The sequence below is a fragment of the Trachypithecus francoisi genome, unplaced genomic scaffold (genome assembly GCF_009764315.1).
Source record: "Trachypithecus francoisi isolate TF-2019V2 unplaced genomic scaffold, Tfra_2.0 Lachesis_group15, whole genome shotgun sequence".
NCBI classification, from domain to species: Eukaryota; Metazoa; Chordata; class Mammalia; order Primates; family Cercopithecidae; genus Trachypithecus; species Trachypithecus francoisi.
Genome location: NW_022681460.1, coordinates 11,738,045 through 11,759,117, shown reverse-complemented (window position 1 = coordinate 11,759,117; position 21,073 = coordinate 11,738,045). Strand labels below are relative to the sequence as shown.

Below are 21,073 nucleotides of genomic sequence, written 5' to 3'. Positions count from 1 at the left end.
TTTTTAGCCCTTTTGTTTGGTCTATCAGTATAAGAAGAATATTTTAGGTTTATAGCTGCAGTTATCAAGGTTTAATAAAGTAAATTTCTAACAAAATACTAGAAAAATGTACTATAATTTAATTTTTTCTAAATAAGAAAAAAGGAAACTACTTTTTTCCCTTCCTTATCTCTTTAAAAGAAAAATAAAATTGCACATGAGGGGAGGCTTCTGTAGGTTATTACTACTATTATTGTATGTTCTATAGGAATCATTGAGGATATCACAACAAAAACAGGAGGACAAAATCATAAGATTCTATTTCAGAGTACACAAGTCCTTTTATTAAAAGTTTGCTCCTAGCCTGGGCAACATAATGAGATCCCATCTCTACAGAAAAATTTGTACATGGGCACACACCTGTAGTCCCAGCTACTTGGGAGGCTGAGATCGGAGGAGTGCTTAAGCTCAGGAGTTCAAGGCTGCAGTGAGCTATGACTGCTGACTGCACCACTGCACTCCAGCCTGGGCAACAGAGTGAGATCCTGTCTCAAAAACAAAGTGTGCTCCCCACATTACCGGCAACACAACTAGTCTTATTTCTAAAATGTTATTATCTTTTTTCCAAGTAGCTACATTAATAAAGCCTAGAAAAAATGGGCTTGAATAGCTGGTAGAATATTAATATGTAGAAATGAAATAAAAGAATAATATCTGAAAAACTCAACTCAGAAGACAGAAAAAGAGAAAATAGGCCCTGATATCAACAGAATTAACAATACATAAAGGGAGTAACTTTTGAGAGGAGAGGATATAAAATATTTTGAGGAATTACCAAGGGGAATAAAACAATATTACCTTGAAATGATTACATATATTACATATTGGTACATATGTCAATACCCACCTATATCCCCGATACCCTTCTGTCTGAAATATACAAATAATGATAATGTTGAAGATATCGATGAACATAGCTAATGTCTGTTCATAGAGGACTTACTAAGTGCCAGCCACCATGATAAGCTAAAGTTGATTATTTTATTTGTTCATTCCACTAATCCTTTGAGGTAATATTTGCAGCTCAGATAACTTGCCCACTGTCATTCAGCTGGACCAAGAAGCCAGTAGTCGAAACAAGACTGCCTGCCTCCAGAGGCAGCATGATTGTCACCTTGCTTCCCTACCTCCAAAGACTATCTGCCTTCCAGCTGACCAGAGCCAGAGAGGTACCATAAAGTAGTGAGCTGGCAGGGTCTCACTGAGAAAATCAAGAGGGCACTTGCTTTGACTCATCTAGAAGGGCAGCAGGTTTCTAGGGGCCAATCCCTTCTTCTTTAGGACTGGGTGAGAGAAACCATTTCAGCACATCTGGCAGTGCAACACCATGATGCCCCCAACACCACACACACAAACCTGCAGCACATACACACACAGAGTCTATATACAGTACAGAAAGCCAACTGAACAAGCCCCTGTCCAAAATGTGAGTGCCACGAATTTTCATCTGTGTTATTCACTGATACGTTGTAAGAGCTGAGACCAGTGTCTGGCAGGTAAGTATATGCTCATAACGAGTGAATTTAAAGGAAGCCTAGTTTCCATAAAGTTATCCCCTCACCTAACCTCCTAAGGCAATCACTTGACTTGTAAATTTCCTGGAAGTCTGAGAAAAGGAAAAAATGGGCAGTGACTTCTCTGAGTTCCACTGAGCCCCAGAAATCTCTCGTTTGCCTGAGGGTGCGGGGAGAAGCCCGAGAGAATAATGGTACAGTCCTCAGAGAGACAAACAGCACTCTCTCAGGTGTCTGATAACCTTTCAAGTCCTGAAAATTAGGTAAGAAGTTTGGCTACCATGAATAGGACCACTCAGTTTCTAAACGTCACAGCACCCAAGGACACCATTCCCAGAGAAGACTACTAGAGGGTAGGATGAGGTGGGCAGAAAGTAGATGAGATTAGGCATGAAAGCCTGATGATCTGCCAAAGCATGAGACGGAAAGGCAGAAACATAAGTGGAATGTAGCATGACCCTAGCAGCCAGAAGAAACAGTTGAATCTCTCAAGGAACTCCTCAAGTGTAGTGATGGTGGCTGCTCAGGCTTGAGTCCCTCACCAGCCCAGCCAGACCACAGTTTACCAACAGACAGCTAAATCAGCATCCTCAACAGAACATGTTGTCAAATGATCATGTCTGTTGATTAATGAGCTGATGTCAGCAGGTGGAAGGTTATGAAAGCATGGTGTCACCAAGTTGCCCTAGGACCTGTTTGTAATATTCCCTTACAGGAAGCTTACACCTGGAAATGTAAGAAATGTGGGAAGGCAATTTATTCAGGGGAAAGGCCTTGGAAGACTAAATAATTCATACTGCTGAAAAACTCTGTTTATCCTTTTAATGCCTTTAAATCTGTAGTGATGCCCCTATTATCATTCCTGATTTGATAATTTGTGTCTTCTTTTTTATCCTGATAATTCCACCCAGAGGCTTATCAATTTTATTGATCTTTTTTAAGAACCAGCTTTTGGTTCTATTGATTTTCTCTATTATTTATCTGCTCTTATATCATTGTTTCTTCTCTCAAATATATTGCTTCTTTCTTTCTGCTTATTTTGGATTTAGTTTGCTCATTTTTTCTATTTTCTTAAGGTAGAAGCTTAGATCATTGCCTTGAGATGTTTCTTCTTTTCTAATGCAAGAATTCATTGCCTTAATTCTAAGCGCTACCCATGCATTTTGATATGCTGTGTTTTCATTTTCATTCAGTTCAAAGTACTTTCTAATTTATTCAGTCATTTCTTCTTTTATTCATGGGTTATTCAGAAGTATATCACTTAGTATTCCAATATTTTGAGATTCTCTGAGTATCTTTCTGCTATTAATTTATAATTTAATTCTACTGTAAGACACACTTTGCATACCCTTCCATACTTTGAATACTTTTCAATTTATTGAAACTTGTTTTGTGGCCTACAATATATTCTACTTGGTAAATTTTCCATGTGCACTTGAAAAGAATATACAGTATTCTGCTGTTCCTAGGTAAAGCGTTCTATATCAATTGTCATGTCCTCTATATCCCTACTGATTCTGTTTACTTGTTCTACCAGCTGAAATCCTGAACAACAAATGTGGAGTTATTTCTCCTTTCAGTTGCATCCATTTTTGCTTCATGTGCTTTGAAGGTCTGGTATAAACATTTAAGAGTGTTAGGTACTCTTGATGTCTCGACTGCTTTATGATTATGAATCGTCTCTCTTTACCTCTGTAAATTCTTTGCTCTGAAATCTTCTTGTCTATTATTAACATAGCTACTCCAGCTTTCTTCAGATTAATGTCTGCATAGCATATCTATTTCTATCCTTTTATGCTTTTAATTTATCTGAGTCTTAGTATTTAAGGTGGGTTCATGTAGACAGCTTATAGTTGCATCTTCTTTTCTAGCCAATCTGACAATCTCTGCCTTTTAACTGAAATTTAGACCTTCTGTAATTAATGCAAATATCAATATGATATGATTTAAATATACTATCTTTGTTCCTTCTTTCCTCTTTTCCTGTCTTCTTTAGAATTAAATGAGTAATATTTATTCCATTTACTCTCCACTATACAATAGTGTTACTGTATTAGCTCTAATTCTGTTTGTTAGGTTTTAGAGATAACTCAAGTTTAATTTACTTCATCACAGTCTATTGTCAAATACCATTGTGTCATTTCACAAATAGTCTAACAATTACAAAAGTAAACTTCATGGCCAGGCGTGGTGGCTCAAGCCTGTAATCCCAGCACTTTGGGAGGCCGAGACAGGTGGATCACGAGGTCAGGAGATCGAGACCATCCTGGCTAACACAGTGAAACCCCGTCTCTACTAAAAAATACAAAAAACTAGCCGGGCGAGGTGGCGGGCGCCTGTAATCCCAGCTACTCGGGAGGCTGAGGCAGGAGAATGGCGTGAACCTGGGAGGCGGAGTTTGCAGTGAGCTGAGATCGGGCCACTGCACTCCAGCCTGGGCGACAGAGCCAGACTCCGTCTCAAAAAAAAAAAAAAAAAAGTAACTTCTGTTTTCCTCCTCCTTTATTTTTTTGCTAGTATTGTACATTATACTTTTACATGAAATATCATTGCCATAATTTGCCTTAAACAGTTACCTATTAGTGTTTAAAAATTTTTAAAGCCTATGTATTTATCCCCATATTTTCCTTGTCTTGTGTTCTTTCTTTCTAAAGATCCAAATTTCCATCTAGTACCATTTTCTTTCTGCCTGAAAAACTTCCTTGAACATTTTTTATAGTGAAGATCTGTTAGTAATGAATTCTCTCGGCATTTGTTTGATTGAAAAGTCTTTACTTCACCTTCATTTTTGAAAGATACTTTAAAGATATTGCTCCATTGCCTTTTTGCCTTCATATTTTCTGATGAAAAGTGTACTCTCATTCTTATTTTTGTTTCTCTGAATGCATGTGTCATTTACTATCAAGTTTTAAGATTTTTCTCTTCAATTTAATGAGGACATGTCATTGTTTTGTTTTCACGTTTCTTCTCCTTAGGGTTGGTTAAGGTACTTGGATCTGTGAGTTTATAGTTTTCATCAAATTTGGGGAAAAATATTTCCTCAAATATTTTTCTATTCCCCTCCCTTCTTCTGAGAAGCCACTTACATATATATTAGACTGCTTGATAATGAAACGCAAAACGTATACTCTTTTCTTAATTGCTTTTTTCTTTGTACTTGACGTTGGATAATTTATATAGCTATGTCTTCTAGTTCATTAATATTTTCTTCTCCAGTATCTAATCTCTTAATCATATTCAGTGTATATTATTACTTCAGATATTGTATTTTTCATCTCATTTTTATACCTTCCATTTATTTCTTCATTATGCTTTTATCTACTATTTGAATGATATTTATAGTAGCTTGTCTACTGTATGTGTCCATTTTCACACTGCTATAAAGAACTACCTGAGACTGGGTAATTTAGGAAGAAAAGAGGTTTAAATGACTCAGTTCCACAGGCTTAACAGGAAGCATGGCTAGGAGACCTCAGGAAACTTACAGTCATAGCAGAAGGCAAAGGGAAGCAATCATACCTTACCATGGTGGAGCAGGAGAGACAGAGGGAAAAGGGGGAAGTGCTACACACTTTTAAACAACCAGATCTCGTAAGAACTCACTCACTATCATGAGAACACCAAGGGGTGTTCTCCATATCCATGAAGAATACGCCATATTCACATCCATATGGGTGTTCACCATAATCCAATCACCTCCTACCAGGTCCCTCCCCCAATACTGGGGGTTACAATTCAACATGAGATTTGGGTTGGGACACACAGCCAAATCATATCATTTACTAATGCTGTCATCTGTCATTCTGAGTCTGTTACCATCGACTAAAGATTCTCCTGACTGTGGATTGCCTTTTCCTTTTTTTTTTTTTTTTTTTTTGGCATGCCTGGTAATTTTTTATTAGATGTTAATCACTGTGAATGTTACACTTTCGGTGCTGGATTTTATTGTAGTTTTTATTTTTATTCTGAGGGGTTGTCTCCCCTTGGATGCAGTTAAGTTACTTGAAATCAGTTTGATTCTTTCAAATGTTGCTCTTAAACTCTGTTAAGGAAAGTCCAGAGTAGTCTTCAGTCTATTCCCGTCTCCGTAACCTAACTTTAACCCTACTTTGGAAATATCTTGCTGAAGACTCTCCTGAATGATCCATGTACTATATTAAAATATACACTATTGTTGAAACACACATTCTTCCCAGCCTTGTATGAGCTCTGAGGAATTTTTCTTTTTTTCTTTTCTTTTTTTTTTTTTTGAGATGAAGTCTCATTCTGTTGCTTAGGCTGCAGCATAGTGGTGCAATATCAGCTCACTGCAACCTCCACCTCTCGGGTTCAAGCAATTTTCCTGCCTCAGTCTCCCAAGTAGCTGGGATTACAGGCACCTGCCACCATACCCGGCTAATTTTTGTATTTTTAGTAGAGTTGGGGTTTCACCATGTTGGCCAGGCTGGCCTCAAATGCCTGACCTCAGATGACCCATCTGCCTTGGCCTCCCAAAGCGCCAGGATTACAGGCGTGAGCCACCAAGCCCAGTCCTCTGAGGAATTTTTCATCACTACTTTCTCCTGTCATTCTTTCTCCAGCCTCAGGCAATTTCCTGCCTCAATTTTGTTTTCTTCCTTTAAGGAATGTTCCATTTTATTTGGCAAACAAAATGAGGTTACTTAGAAATCATCTTGAGTCTCTCAAGGATTATTTTTAAGCTTTCTTAAAGTTGGTACACATGAGCCTTTAGTTTAGCTCCAGTTTGGATCTCCCATGAAAGTATGACTTTTCTGAGTCTCTACTCAATGCCCCACATGTTCAAGATCTTTCCATTTTAACCAGTTGGCATTCAAACATCTCCCAGCTTGGTGTGAGCTCTGAGAGTTTTTCATCTTATAACTCCCCGGCAGTTTTTCTTTTTCACCTAATGTAACACATATGCATCTATGTCTCTTTAATTATAAGTTAATAAGCTTCTCATTTTTAAAGGCTTACATGTATATTTTCAGAAGCGGCAAGGTAGACAAAAAACACTGGTGAAAATTGTATCTGATCCTAAAGTCAGTCTTTTGGAGACTACAATTTCATTAGATGGATGCTGACAGCCATCGAGAGAAAAGGAAACCACGCTGAGTTTCTGGGGACTACTGCAAGAAGAAAAAGAGAACATAGAGAGCTGGCCTCAACCTCAAAAGTGATCCTACATCTAACCAAATTTAAAAATCCACATGAGGTTTCTCAAAACCTACTATAAACAATTTATCAAGATAACTGGTTAGCACTTGGGATACAATGTGATAACCGGACATCATTTTTCTTGGAAAAATCGGGGTTAGAACCATAGCTTTGACTTCATTATCAACACATTTAACCAACAATCTGGGCTCCTCTATGGAAGTAGTTTAAATGCCTTGCAGATTAACCATGGACTAAGAACTTTCTTTGATCTTGAATACTCTTCCAAAACACACAACCCCAGGGCTCCATTTCTCATCCAACATAATTATTCCTGAGCAGAGCATTATCTAATAATATCAAGCCAGGAAACTGGCTTGGGGTACTAAGGTGAAAGGATTTAGCCAAGTAGCAACCCAAATATGAACAAGGAAATGAGCCTAAGACACATTAAGCATTTAGAATAAGCCCCGCCTGACTGATGACCGAGGTAGATTAAGCTTCATCTTTAATTATTGATGTTAATGATCTGCCGTGAGCAAGATGATCTCTAAGGTATTTTCTAATTGTGAAATATTATTCTGTCTTATGTATCAGACACAACTGATAGCCTAACACTACATGTGCTTTACTGATATTTCTGTCTGTCTTACTAAAAGTAAATAGTTCAACTGTTGTCATCATCTAAAGGTGCCACCACTTTTATTTGTTTACCAGATCAGCAGATGATACTGGTCCATTACCCTTGACCTAGTCAGACCTTGACAAAAGACTTAATGGTGCTATTTAGGATGCATTTCCTTGCTGCTTTGTGCAGATGGCTTTCTCATTGTTGCATAGACAGTGATAGGAACATCAGTTATTGTCAGGCAATGACTTCCAGGGCACCTCCGGAGTTGCCTGAATAAAAAAGCAAATGACATGTAGTTAGATATTAAAAAGAGGAAATTTTTTTTCAGAGCACCAAAGTTCGATTGTATATTTAACTGTTTTAAATCACTTTGAAATCTCTGAATGTCATAAAATGAGTACAACATGGTGATGCTGATGAGGCACCCATTTTAGACTGCTATAACAAAGAAATTGTGGCCTCTGACATACATTTAATCACAGGAAATTCATATATTCAAAGATAATCCTCCAGATGTTCATTTTGAAAGGTATACAAGGATTGTTAAATGGCAAAACAAAAGTGCATAGTTACAAACATAAGAGATAATACCGTGGCAATTCATGAGCATATGTACCCTAAATCGCCTCAGTTGAGTGATTTCAAAACAAGAATGTTTGCAGCAAAATACAAAACTGAACATAGTATTCCACATACTGTTCAAATGTTGATAGAATCTCAGAGTTGAAATGGCCCTTAAATGACACCTAGTCCAAAAATACATCTAGTATATGAATTTCCTTTCCAACATTCCCACCAAATAGTCATTCAGCCTTGCACATTTCTAAAGACCGGGAGCTCCCTACTTCCCAAAGTAGCCTATTTCATCCTTGACTAACTCCAATTTTTAAGTGCCTACACCCTGTTAAACTTAAATCTGTGTTCCCAAAATGTCCAAGCCATGAGAATCTAACAATGTAGTATCTAAGGTTTTGCTATAGTAAACATCACAGAAGTGAAACTAATCATTCTGCAAAAATACTTTCTCACAGAATCTTCATACTCTATATCACTCTTTCTGCCAAAGGTCACAGCACAGCCAAAGTGACACTAGTCAAAGCCAAAGTGACACTGAATCTGAGGTCTAAGTCTCTTTCATATTTTTAGCCTTATGCCTAGCATGGTGCCCTACACATACTAGCACTGAAGGTTTGTTTGTTTAATTGAATATTATCTAATCGTGAAGCTATCAACAATCTATTAGGTTGGTGCCAAGGTAACTGTGGGTTTTTTGTTAATAGCTAAAAATGTACCAGAAAGAGAGAGAATGAATTGGTCTATCATCAAGACTTACAGAAATACAAAATACAGACTCCATACTAAGGAAACCTGGGTTCTGTTCATACTAATTTAGAAACAACAATATTTTTGAATTGCTGAGGGTTTTTTCTTGCTAATACTGAATATCAGCTGAAGGTTGTATTGATGATAGCCAGTACGTATTTCCTCACTTGTGAGGATAGAAGACTTTACCTGGTTGGCGACATCTCCTTCCCATTACAGGCAGCACTGGAGCTCAGCCCCGGTTCCAGCCCAATTGAAGAGTCTCCTCCTTCCACTGGAAACCTCCTTGGCTGGGTTCCAAATCGAAAAGGCATAATTCACTGAAAACCTAGATTAGAAAGTTAAAATATTGAAAACCTAGATTAGAAAATTTAAATGTTGGAGGTGGAGATAGATTGTCTTCAAAGACTTGTATGGAATGTTTTAAAGAGTCAGAGTCTCACTATGTCGCCCAGGCTGGAGTACAGTGGTTATTCACAAGTGCAATCACAGGGCACTACAATTTTGAAACTCTGGGCTTAAGTGATCCTCCTGCCTCAGCCTCATGAGTAACTGGAACTACAGGTGGACACAATGTGCCTGGCCTTGGAATTTTTAATATTACTATTTTGTTATAGACATATAGAAACATTCTGAATGTTATTCTATTTTTAAATAGCTAAAAAAGTGTTAAAAATTACTGTATTTCACAACCATCCCTTATGTACAATTTTAAGTCTTGCAAAAAATACAAAATAGCCACCAAGCAATGCAAGGAAAATGTACTCTATGGTTAACATAACTGAAGACCATTTCTGCTGTGTGAAAACAAAATTCAGTTTGCCTTTAAATGGTTGTTGCAATCAACAAGCACCTCTCTACCTATCTATGCTCTTCTCTTCCTTTGGAGCACAGTTTCACATTCACTGAAATATCTTCAGCTAATCCTTCTGTTCCAGGTGATTATTCATTTTCCCCCTGCTTCTCTATAGTCACAGTATAGTCCCTGGCTCTGGCCCTTCCCAACTATGTGATCTTAGTCAAGGTACTTACCTATATTTCTCAAGGGTACATTGGTGATAATATTTTCTACTTCTAGGATAATAGTGAGGATTAAGTAAGGTAATACATGTAAAGTGCAGTGCCTAACACACAGTAAGTGCTCAGTAAATGTTAACTATTACTATTCAGCAGGTACTACTGAGCATTAGTAAATGCATAGAAATGTCTGCAAGTATACCCGATACATGAAATTTATTATGAAATAGATATGATTTATACACACAAACATATATAAATGAACTCCTTACTGCCTACCTTGGAACTCTTCCCTACCCCATTGCTCCCACCCTTCACTCACTATGGCCAATGCAATCCACTAAGCCTGAATTTACACTTTACTTACTCTATAACTTACTTTTATAACCCCCATTATCTACATTTTCATAGCAACCTTTATTTCTGCTTGGTAACAGTTATCCTTCTAATTCAGGGTTTCTCAATCATGACACTATTCACAGCTGGGATCAGACAGTTCTTAGTTGGGGAGGGAGGATACTGTCCTGTGCACTGTAGGATGTTTTGTAGCATTCAAAGCCTTCACCCACTGGATGCAAATAGTACCCCTCTCCCAAAGTTGTGACAGTACAAAATGTCTATAGACATTGTCAAATGTCCCCTGGTGGGAGAGAGAGGCAAAACTGCCCACTGTTGAGAAACACTATCCTCATGTTTTATAAATGTTTAATATCCCCCCTCATTCCAAGTCTGTCTTTGCCATCACTGAATACTTAATACCTAGAACAGTGCTTGGTTAGCTTTATCTTGAAATAATTTGCATGTATTCAACTATTAGTACACAAAGGATAGGAAAAAATTTAAATGGCGCAACTATTTTTTACACTTAGTATAGTATTCTATGCCTAAAAGTAAATGTTTATTGGTGGTAATAATAAAATCAAATTAAGGTTTAAGAATTTTAATACAATAACTTTTGTAGACTGTGTGTCAAAATATCAAGAAAAAAAGTGTTTTGCTCAATGATGATTTAGTAAAACCATAGTAAACTCTGTGGTTTAGTATAACTACCTGTCTATGTAGGTATTAACATTTAGCTAATTTGATCAAGGATAAACAGACTTACCAAAAGAGGCTGAGTCTGATTCCTGTAGAGGTGAATAAATCAATGCTTTCTACTGGCCTTCCATAGAAGGCTGGAACTGCCAAAGGAATGATGACCAAATGTTCCAGTGACACCCGGAAATTATGACATCAGGAGATTCTTTCACATAGTTTCCTACCTGCTAAAGAATCAAACATCTCAATGCATAGCTCCAACAACAAACTGAGGCTTAGCCAAAAATTTTCTGTAAAGCTTTTTGGAGGGTTTCATTCTTGTTTTTACTGGCTTATTTCCCCACAATATTAGTATTTTCATCCATGAATGGGGACCTACAGTCTAATCCATCTGTACAAAATCAGAATTGAGATTCTTCTCATTTTATATCCTGTTTTCCTCATTCTCCTTCTCTCCTAGACCTTCTCTTATAATATCCCAAATAAATACAATCTAGCTATATCCTCATCCCACTCCAATATCCTCAAACCCAAATTGTACCTTTACAAATTTCTCTATAACTCTTACATGGGATTCTTCACTCCCTCTCTCTAATGCCTGGACTAACCTTTTTTCCCCCCCCGTTTCCTCAAGAGAGTCTTCAAATTCCCAAATGGCTGGAAGAATTACAATTGTGAAAGGAAGAATACACCTTGTACTGTCCTCATTATTCTGTTCCCTGGGCCCTGGGCTTGCTTCTCTGCTGATTTCTCTAACTGCTCTCTCCCAACTCATTCTTGGCTTCTAAATCAATAGCTTACCTCATGAACAGCTGCTCTACTCAGTAATGTTTAGTTTAACCCTTACACCAGAACATAACTCTTCAGCTAAGCAGTTTTTCAGTTTTCATATCTGATGACTAAACCATTAAATGTTAGTGAGCATTCTTACCACTGTTGTGTTTTCATATGATTCATGTTATAGAACACTGGCATTTTACATAAGAATTAACTTGATGTTGGATACAATCTTACCTCTATCTTCTTTTTCTTACTAGGGTACTATCTGTGAATAAGTTGATCACCATTTTAGCTTGGAAAACTGATGGTGTCACAGTCACACAAACAAATAACTGCTGGCCACTGTTAGCTAAGGTGTCATTAGGACCTAAATATTTAGTACTTAGGATGGCAAAAAAAAATAATAGTTTCCATGTTTGAGAAGTGGTAGCAGTGGGAAAATGATGGGTTTCAGCATCAGAATTAGATTTGATTTTTTTCTTTTCATTTTTTTTTTCTTTGAGACAGGGTCTTGCTTTGTTCACCCCGGCTGGAGTGCAGCGGCATGATCATGGCTCAACCTCCTGGGCTCAAGCAATCCTCCCACCTCAGCATCTCAAGTAGCTGGGACTACAGGTGCAAACCACCATGCCCAGCTAATTTTGTATTTTTTTGTAGAGACAGGGTTTTACCACGCGGCCCAGGCTGGTCTCAAATTCCTGGGCTCAAGTGATCCAGCCACCTTGCCCTCCCAAAGTGCTACGGTTACAGGCACGAGCCGACTGCGCCCAGCCAGGTTTGAATTTTGACACAATGTTAGCTCTGAGATTTTAAGCAAATCACTAAAAGTTTGTCTGTAAAATGGTATTAATTCCTACCTTATAGAGTTGTTGTGAGGAATTAAAAACAATTTAACATGTATAAAGCCAATGACTGGGACACAAGAATTCAATCAGCACTACTTCCTACATATTTTTGTGTCATTCTTGAAATCAGAGTATTAAGACACTGATTTCACTTTCTAATAACCGATATATATGAAGTAAAATATCTGTAAGTGGGATATTCTTAAAATTCTGTAATTTACCATTTTAACTAGTCCATTTGGCATACCATGCTTCTTTAGAGTGGGTGATACAATGAAACAAATCAAACGTTAGCCTTAATGATGAAACTTTACAACATTAGAATGATACATCAGAACACAAAAGGAACTTGAGTCTCCAGCATATTTTCATAAAGCAATAGATAAACAGAGCAATACAAATGGTGAATAAAAAGATGGGGAAGTATCCAAATATCCCCTTAAGTATCATAAGCTCAACAGCAATAGTCTTTCAATTCTCAAGATATTAAAATTCATGAGATGCAGAAAATGAGTGATATTTGAATTTGTCATGTTCTAAGAAAAAAAGACCCATGGACTTCATTCATTCATTTAACGAATATTTGCTGAGAATCCACCATGAGTCAGGCATGTGTTAAGTGTTAAAGATAAAAGGTTAAGCTAAATCAAACACAGTTCCTGTTGTGGTAGAGTTTATAGGTTACGATAGGATTTGTTTTGGTCTAGGATATTTAATCTAAATCTAAAAGATGAGTGGGCATTAATTAGGTGGCAATGAGTGGGAGACAAAAACATTGACACAGTTGAGGAGGGGGCAAACAGAGGAAAACAGCACGTGCAAAGGTCATGCCAGTAAAGACGATAAAAAATCTGAAAGGCCAGCATAACCAAAGCACGGAAAACAGAAAATAAATAGAGTCTGAGACATAAGTACAGACCAAATCATGCAGGAGCATAAACTCAAGTTAAAATTTTAGCCTTTGTCTTATGAACAAGGAAGCCCATCAAATAATTTTAATTTCTCAGGACACATATTTAGGTTTCATTGATTTTTCTCTATTTTCTGTTTACCATTTACTTGATTTCCACTCCAATCTTTATTATTTCTTTTCTTCTGTGTACTTTGGGTTAATTTGCTTTTCTTTTTCTAATTTCTTAAGGTAGAAGCTTAGGTCATTGATTTTAGTGCTTTCTTCTTTTCTAATGTAAACATTTAATTCTATACATTTCCATCAAAGTACTCCTTTAGCTGCATTCCACAAATTTTTTAATTTTGTATTTTCATTTCCTTCGGTTAAAATTTTTCTTTTTTTTTTCTTTGGCCTATGGGTTATTTACAATTATATTGTTTAATTTTCCAATATTTAGGAATATTCTACTTTTCTGTTACTGATTTATAATTAGGTTCCATTTTTGTTAGAGGACATTCTTTGTATGACTTGAATCCTTTTAAATTTACTTAGACTTGTTTTTATAGCCAGAATGTAAACTGCCTTGGTAAATGTTGCACACATACTTGAACGTATATGCTGCTATAGTTGGCTTCAGTGTTCTATATAAATATTTTCCAATATTTAGGAATATTCTACTCTTCTGTTACTGATTTCTAATTCGGTTGGTTCCGTTTTTGTCAGAGAACATTCTTTGTACAACTTGAATTCTTTTAAATTTATTTAGAGTTGTTTTTATAACCAGAATATAAACTGCTTTGGCAAACGTTCCACATGTACTTGAATGTATACGCTGCTATAGTTGGCTTCAGTGTTCTATGTAAGTAATTTGTTGATTGACAGAATTGTTCAAGTCTTCCACATTCTTACTGATTTTCTATATACCTGGTTTATCAACTATTGAAATAAGGGTGTAAAATCTCCAACAATAATTGTAATTTTATTTACTTCTCCTTTCTATTCTCCAGTTTTTAGTTCAGGTATTTTGAATATGTGTATAATTTATAGACAAATTATACCACCTCACATACACTAGAAGAACCGTATAAAAGTATAAAAGTATAGTCCATTTCCTCTCCCACTACATATAATTTTGTTGTCATATTTTAATTCTATCTATAGTAGAAACCCATACACATTGTTATACATTTTCCTTTAAGCAATTGTCTTTAAAACAAGAGAAGTCTTTTATATTCATCTACATATTTATTGTTTTCAGTGCTCTTTATCCCTTTGAGTAGGTCCAGATTTTCATACAATATAATTTTCCCTTTGCCTGAATGTTTTCATTTAACAGTGCTTGTCTGTTGCTGATTAATTAATTTAGCTTTTATATCTCTTTTTTTCATATTCATTGTGGAACAATGTTTTAACTGGGTATAGAATTCTCAATTGTCAGTTTTGTTTTCTTTAAGTACTTTAAAGATTTGGGTCCGCTATTTTCTGGCTTGCATTGTTCCCAACAAGAAGTCTGTTGATTTTTTTTATCTTTGTTCCTCTATATGTAGTATGTCTTTTTTCTCTGGCTGGCTTTAATATTTGCTTTTTATCACTGATACTAAGCAATTTGATTATAATGCACTTGTTGTAGTTTTTTTTCTGTTTCTTGTGCCTAAGATTCACCGAGCTTCTTGGATCTGTGGGTTCATAATGCTTATCACATTTGAAAATTTTTAGCCTTTGTTTCTTCAGATATTTTTTTGTTCTCTCCTCTGGCATGCCAATTACATGTATGTTACACTGTTGAAAGTTGTCCCACAGTTCACTAGTTCTCCTTTTATAAAAAATCTTTTTGTTTTCTGTTTTATTTTGCACAGTTTCCATTGCTACATCTTTAAGTTTGCTAATCTTTTCTTTTGCCTAATGTCTAATCTGCTCTTTACGCCATCCATTTTTCACCTTAGATGTTGTACTTTTCATCTCTAGAAGTCTAATTGGGATATCTTTCTTATATTTCTTTGTCCTTTCCCAATCAGCCTGGGCTTCCTTCTGTCCTTCTGAACATATACTGCTTTAATGTTCGTTTAATTTTACATAATTGTTATGTTTACTAATTTTTTCATTTGTGCCATTTCTTGTACTGTTTTTAACTACTTTTTCACCTCATTATGGGACTCATCTTTGCATATCTGGCAATTTTTGACTTGAGTGCCAGGCATTGTGATTTTACATTGCTAAATAATTTTATTTTTATTCCTCTAAGTATTTTTAAGTTTTGGTTTGGGACACAGTTATTTGGAAACAGCCTGGTTCTTTGGAGGCTTGGTTTCATGCTCTCTTAGGCTAGATCACAACAGCCTTTCATCTAGGGCTAATTTTTCTCCACTACTGAGGTACCTTTCTGAGTATTCAACTCAATGTTCCAGCTATTTTAAGGTTTCTCCACTCAAGATACAGAGAATGTGAATTAGTACTAGCCCTATGTGAACCCTAGGAATTGTTCTGCCCGCTTATTTCCAACGGTTCTTTCCTCAGTGTTACTTAGTTTCCGTGAATTCATGCAAGGATCAGCACTCAGTTTAGGCTCATGAGGAACTCCCTAAAGATTTACAGAGTTTTCTTTTTGCATACTCTCTCCTCTTTGGCATTCTGCCCTGCAAATTGTAGCTGTCTGATCGTCCAAAATTTCTAACTCTGTCGCCTCAACTCAATGTGGCCATTGGGCTGCGTTTGGACTGTATTCATTAGAAAGGTGACATTAGGTCTAGCCTACCCTCAAGGAGAGGGGCTTACACAAGAACAGGAGACAGAGATCGTTGGGTGCCATCTTAGCGGATGCCTACCACAGATGCTGTATTCTGATGTAATGTCTGAGAATGCTTGTGCAGTACACACAAGTGTTTATCAAATATTTCTGGCTTTCTCTTTTCCAGAAATTGAAATTCCTGGCCACCTTATGATTACTTGGAGCCCATGTGATTAGTTTTAGTCAGTGAATTTTTTTTTTTTTTTTTTTTTTTTTTTTGAGACGGAGTCTGGCTCTGTCGCCCAGGCTGGAGTGCAGTGGCCGGATCTCAGCTCACTGCAAGCTCCGCCTCCCGGGTTTACGCCATTCTCTCGCCTCAGCCTCCCGAGTAGCTGGGACTACAGGCGCCCGCCACCACGCCCCGCTAGTTTTTTGTATTTTTTAGTAGAGACGGGGTTTCACAGTGTTAGCCAGGATGGTCTCCATCTCCTGACCTCGTGATCCGCCCGTCTCGGCCTCCCAAAGTGCTGGGATTACAGGCTTGAGCCACCGCGCCCGGCCTAGTCAGTGAATTATAAGCAACCATTAATTGCTAGTGCAAGACCCTCCCGAGCTTTGTCTCTACCACAAAAACCAGAAATGTATCTCACATCATAAATAAAAATCAACCAAAATTAGTTCAAGACTCAAATGTAAGACCTGAAACTAAAACTACTAGGAGAAAACAGGAAAAAAATTCTCCACAACATTAGTTTGGGCAATGATTTCTTGGATACGACCCGAAAAGCACAGGAACAAAAACGAAAGTAGACAAAAGGGATTAATCAAACTAAAAAGCTTCTGCACAGCAATGGAAACAATTAATAGAATGAAGAGACAACTCACAGATTAGGAAAAGATATTTATAAACCATACATCTGCTAAGGGGACAACAACCAAAATACATAAAGAACTCAAACAACTTCACAAGAAAACACATAGCCCAATTAAAAACGGGCAAAGAATCAAAACAGACATTTCTCAAAAAATACATAGATGGCCCACAGATATATGAAAAAATACTCAATATCACTAATCATTAGGGAAATGAAAATTAAAAAACATAATGATATTTATCACCTCACACCAGTTAGAATGGCAGCTATCAAAAAGATAAAAGATAAATGTTGGCTAGAATGTGGAGAAAAGAGAGCCTTTTTAACACTGGTGGTGGGAATTAAATTAATACAGCCATTATGGAAAACAGTATGGATTCCTCAATCAAAAATAGAATCGCCGTATGATCCAGCAATCCCACTTCTGGATATATATCCAAAGGAACTGAAATAAGTATGTCAAAAATCTGCACTCCCAAGTTTACTGCAGCATTATCCACGATAGCTAAGATATGGAAGCAACCTAACTATCCATCAACAGATAAACAAATAAAGAAACAGATAAAGAAAATGTGGTATATATACACAATGGAATACTATTCAGCCTTAAAAAAGAAGAAAATGCTGTCATTTGTGACAACATGGATGAACCTGGAGGACATTATGCTAAGTGATATTAGCCAGCCACAGAAAGATAAACACTGCACGATCTCACTTCTATGTGGAATCTAAAAAAGTCAAGCTCATAAAAGTAGAGAGTAGAATGGTGGTTACCAGAGGGTAGTAAAGCTGGAGGGTGAGATAGGGATAGGGAGCAGAAGATGTCCGAAGGATACAAAGTTTCAGCTAGGAGAAATAAGTTTTATAGATCTATTACACAGCATGGTGACTAGTTACTAATAATATATATTTCAAAACTGCTAAAAGAGTAGATTTTTAATGTTCTCATCACAAAAAAATTCTGAGTATGTGAAATGACAGATATGTTAATCAGATTGATTTAATCATTCCAGAATGTAAATATTTATCAAAAAATCAACTGTGCCCCATTAATATATACAATAATTAACTTAAAATCAAATAAATAAAAAACTGGACCAAATAATGGCAGATCATCAGCCTGAGTGCCAGAAGGGGGATAACATAAAGCACAGCCCCCTGACACCCTCAATGGACATGCATCATGTACAAAAAAAAAAATGTGTTGTTTTACACCACTGAGATTTTGGGGTTGATTGTTACCACGGCACAACAAAGTTTATGCTGATGTATACAGACTTTGGTCCAGATTTAGGTACCGCTATAACAAAAACCTAAAATATAAGTCACCATACCTAAGTGGTCAAGGAGCAATTAACAAGGAAACTGTTGTGGAAAGCTAAAAGGATAGTGATCTATGTCACTCGGAACAAACCTATTGGGAAAAACCTTTGGAAAACTCTGTGATAACCTAGAAGGAATTTGATATAACTAATGAATTTAAATGTTGGGAGAAGAGGCTGGAAAACAATAACATGTCAGTTGCTATTGTTTGTCAAGTTATATGAGAAAGAGATGAGCTCAGAAATGGCGGTGTGTGCAAGCAAGAATAAAAACTGAGCACCCACAAATTTGAATTATATTTCCATGACAGCTTACAAAAGCTATAGAATAATTTTCTTCTAAAACATTTTATTCCCCTTCAGAACGCTGTACCATGTTTTCAGTGCCTTCCCATACTGAATGTGCTATAGATGAGTCTAAAGTAGTCCAGTTGTTTTTTCTTCATCCCACTCCCATGTTCATTTCATGCCTAGGTACCTAAAAAATTCTCTCTTTATTCTGAAAAGTTGAATGACTTAATGAGGTTACGTGTCTTGGTGTTGATTTTTCTGTAGAAATTGTCCTATAGGACACAGTGTGTATCCTTTTAATCTATGTATTTTTCTTCCTTTATTTTTTATATCAAGCATATTTCTTCCTCCATTTGCTGTGGGCACATGTTAATCTTATGTTGAATCATCTTTGTCTCCTCCATACATACTATTTTTAATAACTTTCATATCTTCGGGTTTTGCCTAGTATTCTGTCATTATTTTAAGCCTTTCCTCTACATTATAATTTGATGTGCATCTCTCTAGTCTGCTTCTTAATGCTTTTAAAAATTATTCCTTTAAGTACTTTAAGGTGGATGTTGTCTTCAGTTAATTTCCTTAGTTCTTTTATCTCCATTTTATTTCATTTATTCATCAAATATTTACTTACTATCTACTATATGCAAGGTACTATCCCTAGTAGTGGATAAAAACCACAAGACTCAGACCTCATAGAGTTGAGTCTTATTATTTTAGTATCTTGTCTTTAAGTTCCTGTTTTATTGCATTCATATTCTTAAGTTCTTCTTCAGCACAAAGCATATATGATGAATTTTCTTTTTTCCCCTCTTAGGCTAGGTTTTACCCCAAGGTCTTGTACTTTATCCATCTTTTACATCTTTCCTTCCTTCCTCTCCCCCTTCCCTCCCTCTCTCCCTTCCCTCCCTGTCTTGCTTCCTTCCTTCAATATTAGTAGTCCATAGGATTCCCAATGATTTTTTTTTCTCTTTTTCATTTTCGGCATGTGGAATTTTGTTCACTCTATTTGCTCTGTATGTTAGTCAGCTATCAGTATAATAAAACTGCACCCCAAAATTTCAGTGGCTTCAACCAAAAACATTTATTTTCCTTATAAGATTCTGAATAGCCCGCTGCAGTTCAACCAATCTCAACTTGGCTAACCTGGGTTTGCATATATAAAAGTTTTGGAGTGGCTCACACGTGAGGCTCTACCTTGCTTGACTCTTAAGTAGAACTGTCTCTCAGTCTGATTCTCTACAGACTGGAGTTATTAATAAGACATGTTAGGACTTTTCTTTCCTATATGTGGCTTCTGGGGAATAATGATTGGGACTGCATGAAGGGTGGGGCTCTGCAAAAGCCAGTGTATCATCTCACCTAGCACTGATAACACACTGATACAGACCTATTCACATCACTGCCTGTAAACTGGACCAAGACTTGCAAATTTTGGAAGCCCCAGACTTTGGGACTTTAGCATCAAGACCTAAAGTGCCCAACTCTACCTCTACTGCTGACCCCATACTCAGTAAGCAATTAAGAATAAATCCAGCCTACAAAAATTTACTGACCAAAAGCTGCCTATTACCAAAAGATATAAAATCCATTGCAACTTTAAACCTACCAGCTACCAGAGAAATGTAATAGTAACTACTACACGTCTTGGTGGGACAACAAAGTGTTCTAATCAATTGAATATTACAGTTCATATTAGCACATATTCATAGTACATACCATATAACTTTTTATTAAACAAAGAAGACTTCTTAGAGTTCGTAGTTCTTCAGAATTTTTGTGGAAAATATTTTATTAAAGAAGTACTTGAGTTCTTAACTAAAATCTGGTCTAATTTGATCAATAGAGGTTTACATATTTTAATGTTTGACAATTTTAAGGAGTTAGTAGTTGTCATAATGCCTAATTTTTTAATCTTCTCCTCCTCTACCCCATCTAAATACCTACTGTTAATCTCGTCTCTTCTATCAGACTTCTATTTACTCATCTACATCCTCAACCACTGAATCCTATTGCACTTAAAGTCAACGCCATACAATTCTTTGAGTATTTCGCGTGTATGTCTTCAATCAGATTGTAAGCTTCTTGGTACTGGATCTATGCCTTAATTTCTTTTTAAATCTTCCCAGAGAGCCTACAAGTTAATTTGGGGAGTATACAGCGTTTAACAAATACTAGTGGGGTCTGTGATCTTAGCTTTGCCATTTTTGTCAAAGTGTATAATTATTTAGTTCCAGTTGTGCCCTGACACGTCTGTTTCTCTGGGGTTTCTCTTTGCTCAACGCCATTGTTCATTTTCTATTAGAATAAAGGTCCTGTTGGACAGAGATGCTAACGCAGCGTCCCGTGGAAGCTGAATAAACGGACTGATCTACCGCCCAGGGTGTTGAGGCTGTGAACAAAAATTAAACCTCTGATAGCCTACGAATAGCTTAACGACACATATTTTAAAATATCACTCCAAAGCCTAGTTACCCGCCAGTTACCCCGGCCTCCGGAGCTGCCGATGCTCAAAGATGTTGACAAGGCAGTCAGGATCTGCAGGCCAGAGGCCCAGTCGCTATGGTAACGGTGAGACGCAAGCGCACTTGCGCGGCCTTCTGACGGAAAACTGTAGCCTGAACCTA

General features: G+C 36.8%; 1 protein-coding gene across 7 annotated transcripts; it reads right to left on the bottom strand.

Moving 5' to 3' along the window:
- Positions 1-5,435: 5,435 nt before the first annotated feature.
- Positions 5,436-21,051, bottom strand: FAM229B (family with sequence similarity 229 member B). Of its 7 annotated transcripts, none has more exons than XM_033234331.1 (4): positions 20,922-21,051; positions 10,787-10,946; positions 8,854-8,992; positions 5,436-7,610 (listed from the first exon to the last, which is right to left on the bottom strand). In XM_033234331.1, the coding sequence occupies exons 3-4, from the start codon at positions 8,976-8,978 to the stop codon at positions 7,493-7,495; spliced, it is 243 nt and encodes an 80-aa protein (XP_033090222.1). In that variant the 5' UTR covers positions 8,979-8,992; positions 10,787-10,946; positions 20,922-21,051; the 3' UTR covers positions 5,436-7,492. The 7 variants fall into 7 exon arrangements, 6 of the variants coding, with proteins under 6 accessions (XP_033090222.1, XP_033090221.1, XP_033090224.1 ...); XM_033234330.1 differs by having other exon boundaries at positions 7,387-7,610; positions 20,933-21,048; XM_033234333.1 differs by having other exon boundaries at positions 7,387-7,610; positions 10,787-10,943; positions 20,922-21,021.
- Positions 21,052-21,073: the final 22 nt, after the last annotated feature.

Bases quoted from the DNA above. Each gene is read 5' to 3' on its own strand.
- FAM229B (XM_033234331.1), bottom strand. From the start codon at position 8,978: ATGCCTTTTCGATTTGGAACCCAGCCAAGGAGGTTTCCAGTGGAAGGA. The intron at 7,611-8,853 runs GTAAAGTCTTCT...TTTTTTATTCAG, and splicing joins AAGGAGATGTCGCCAACCAG to GCAACTCCGGAGGTGCCCTG.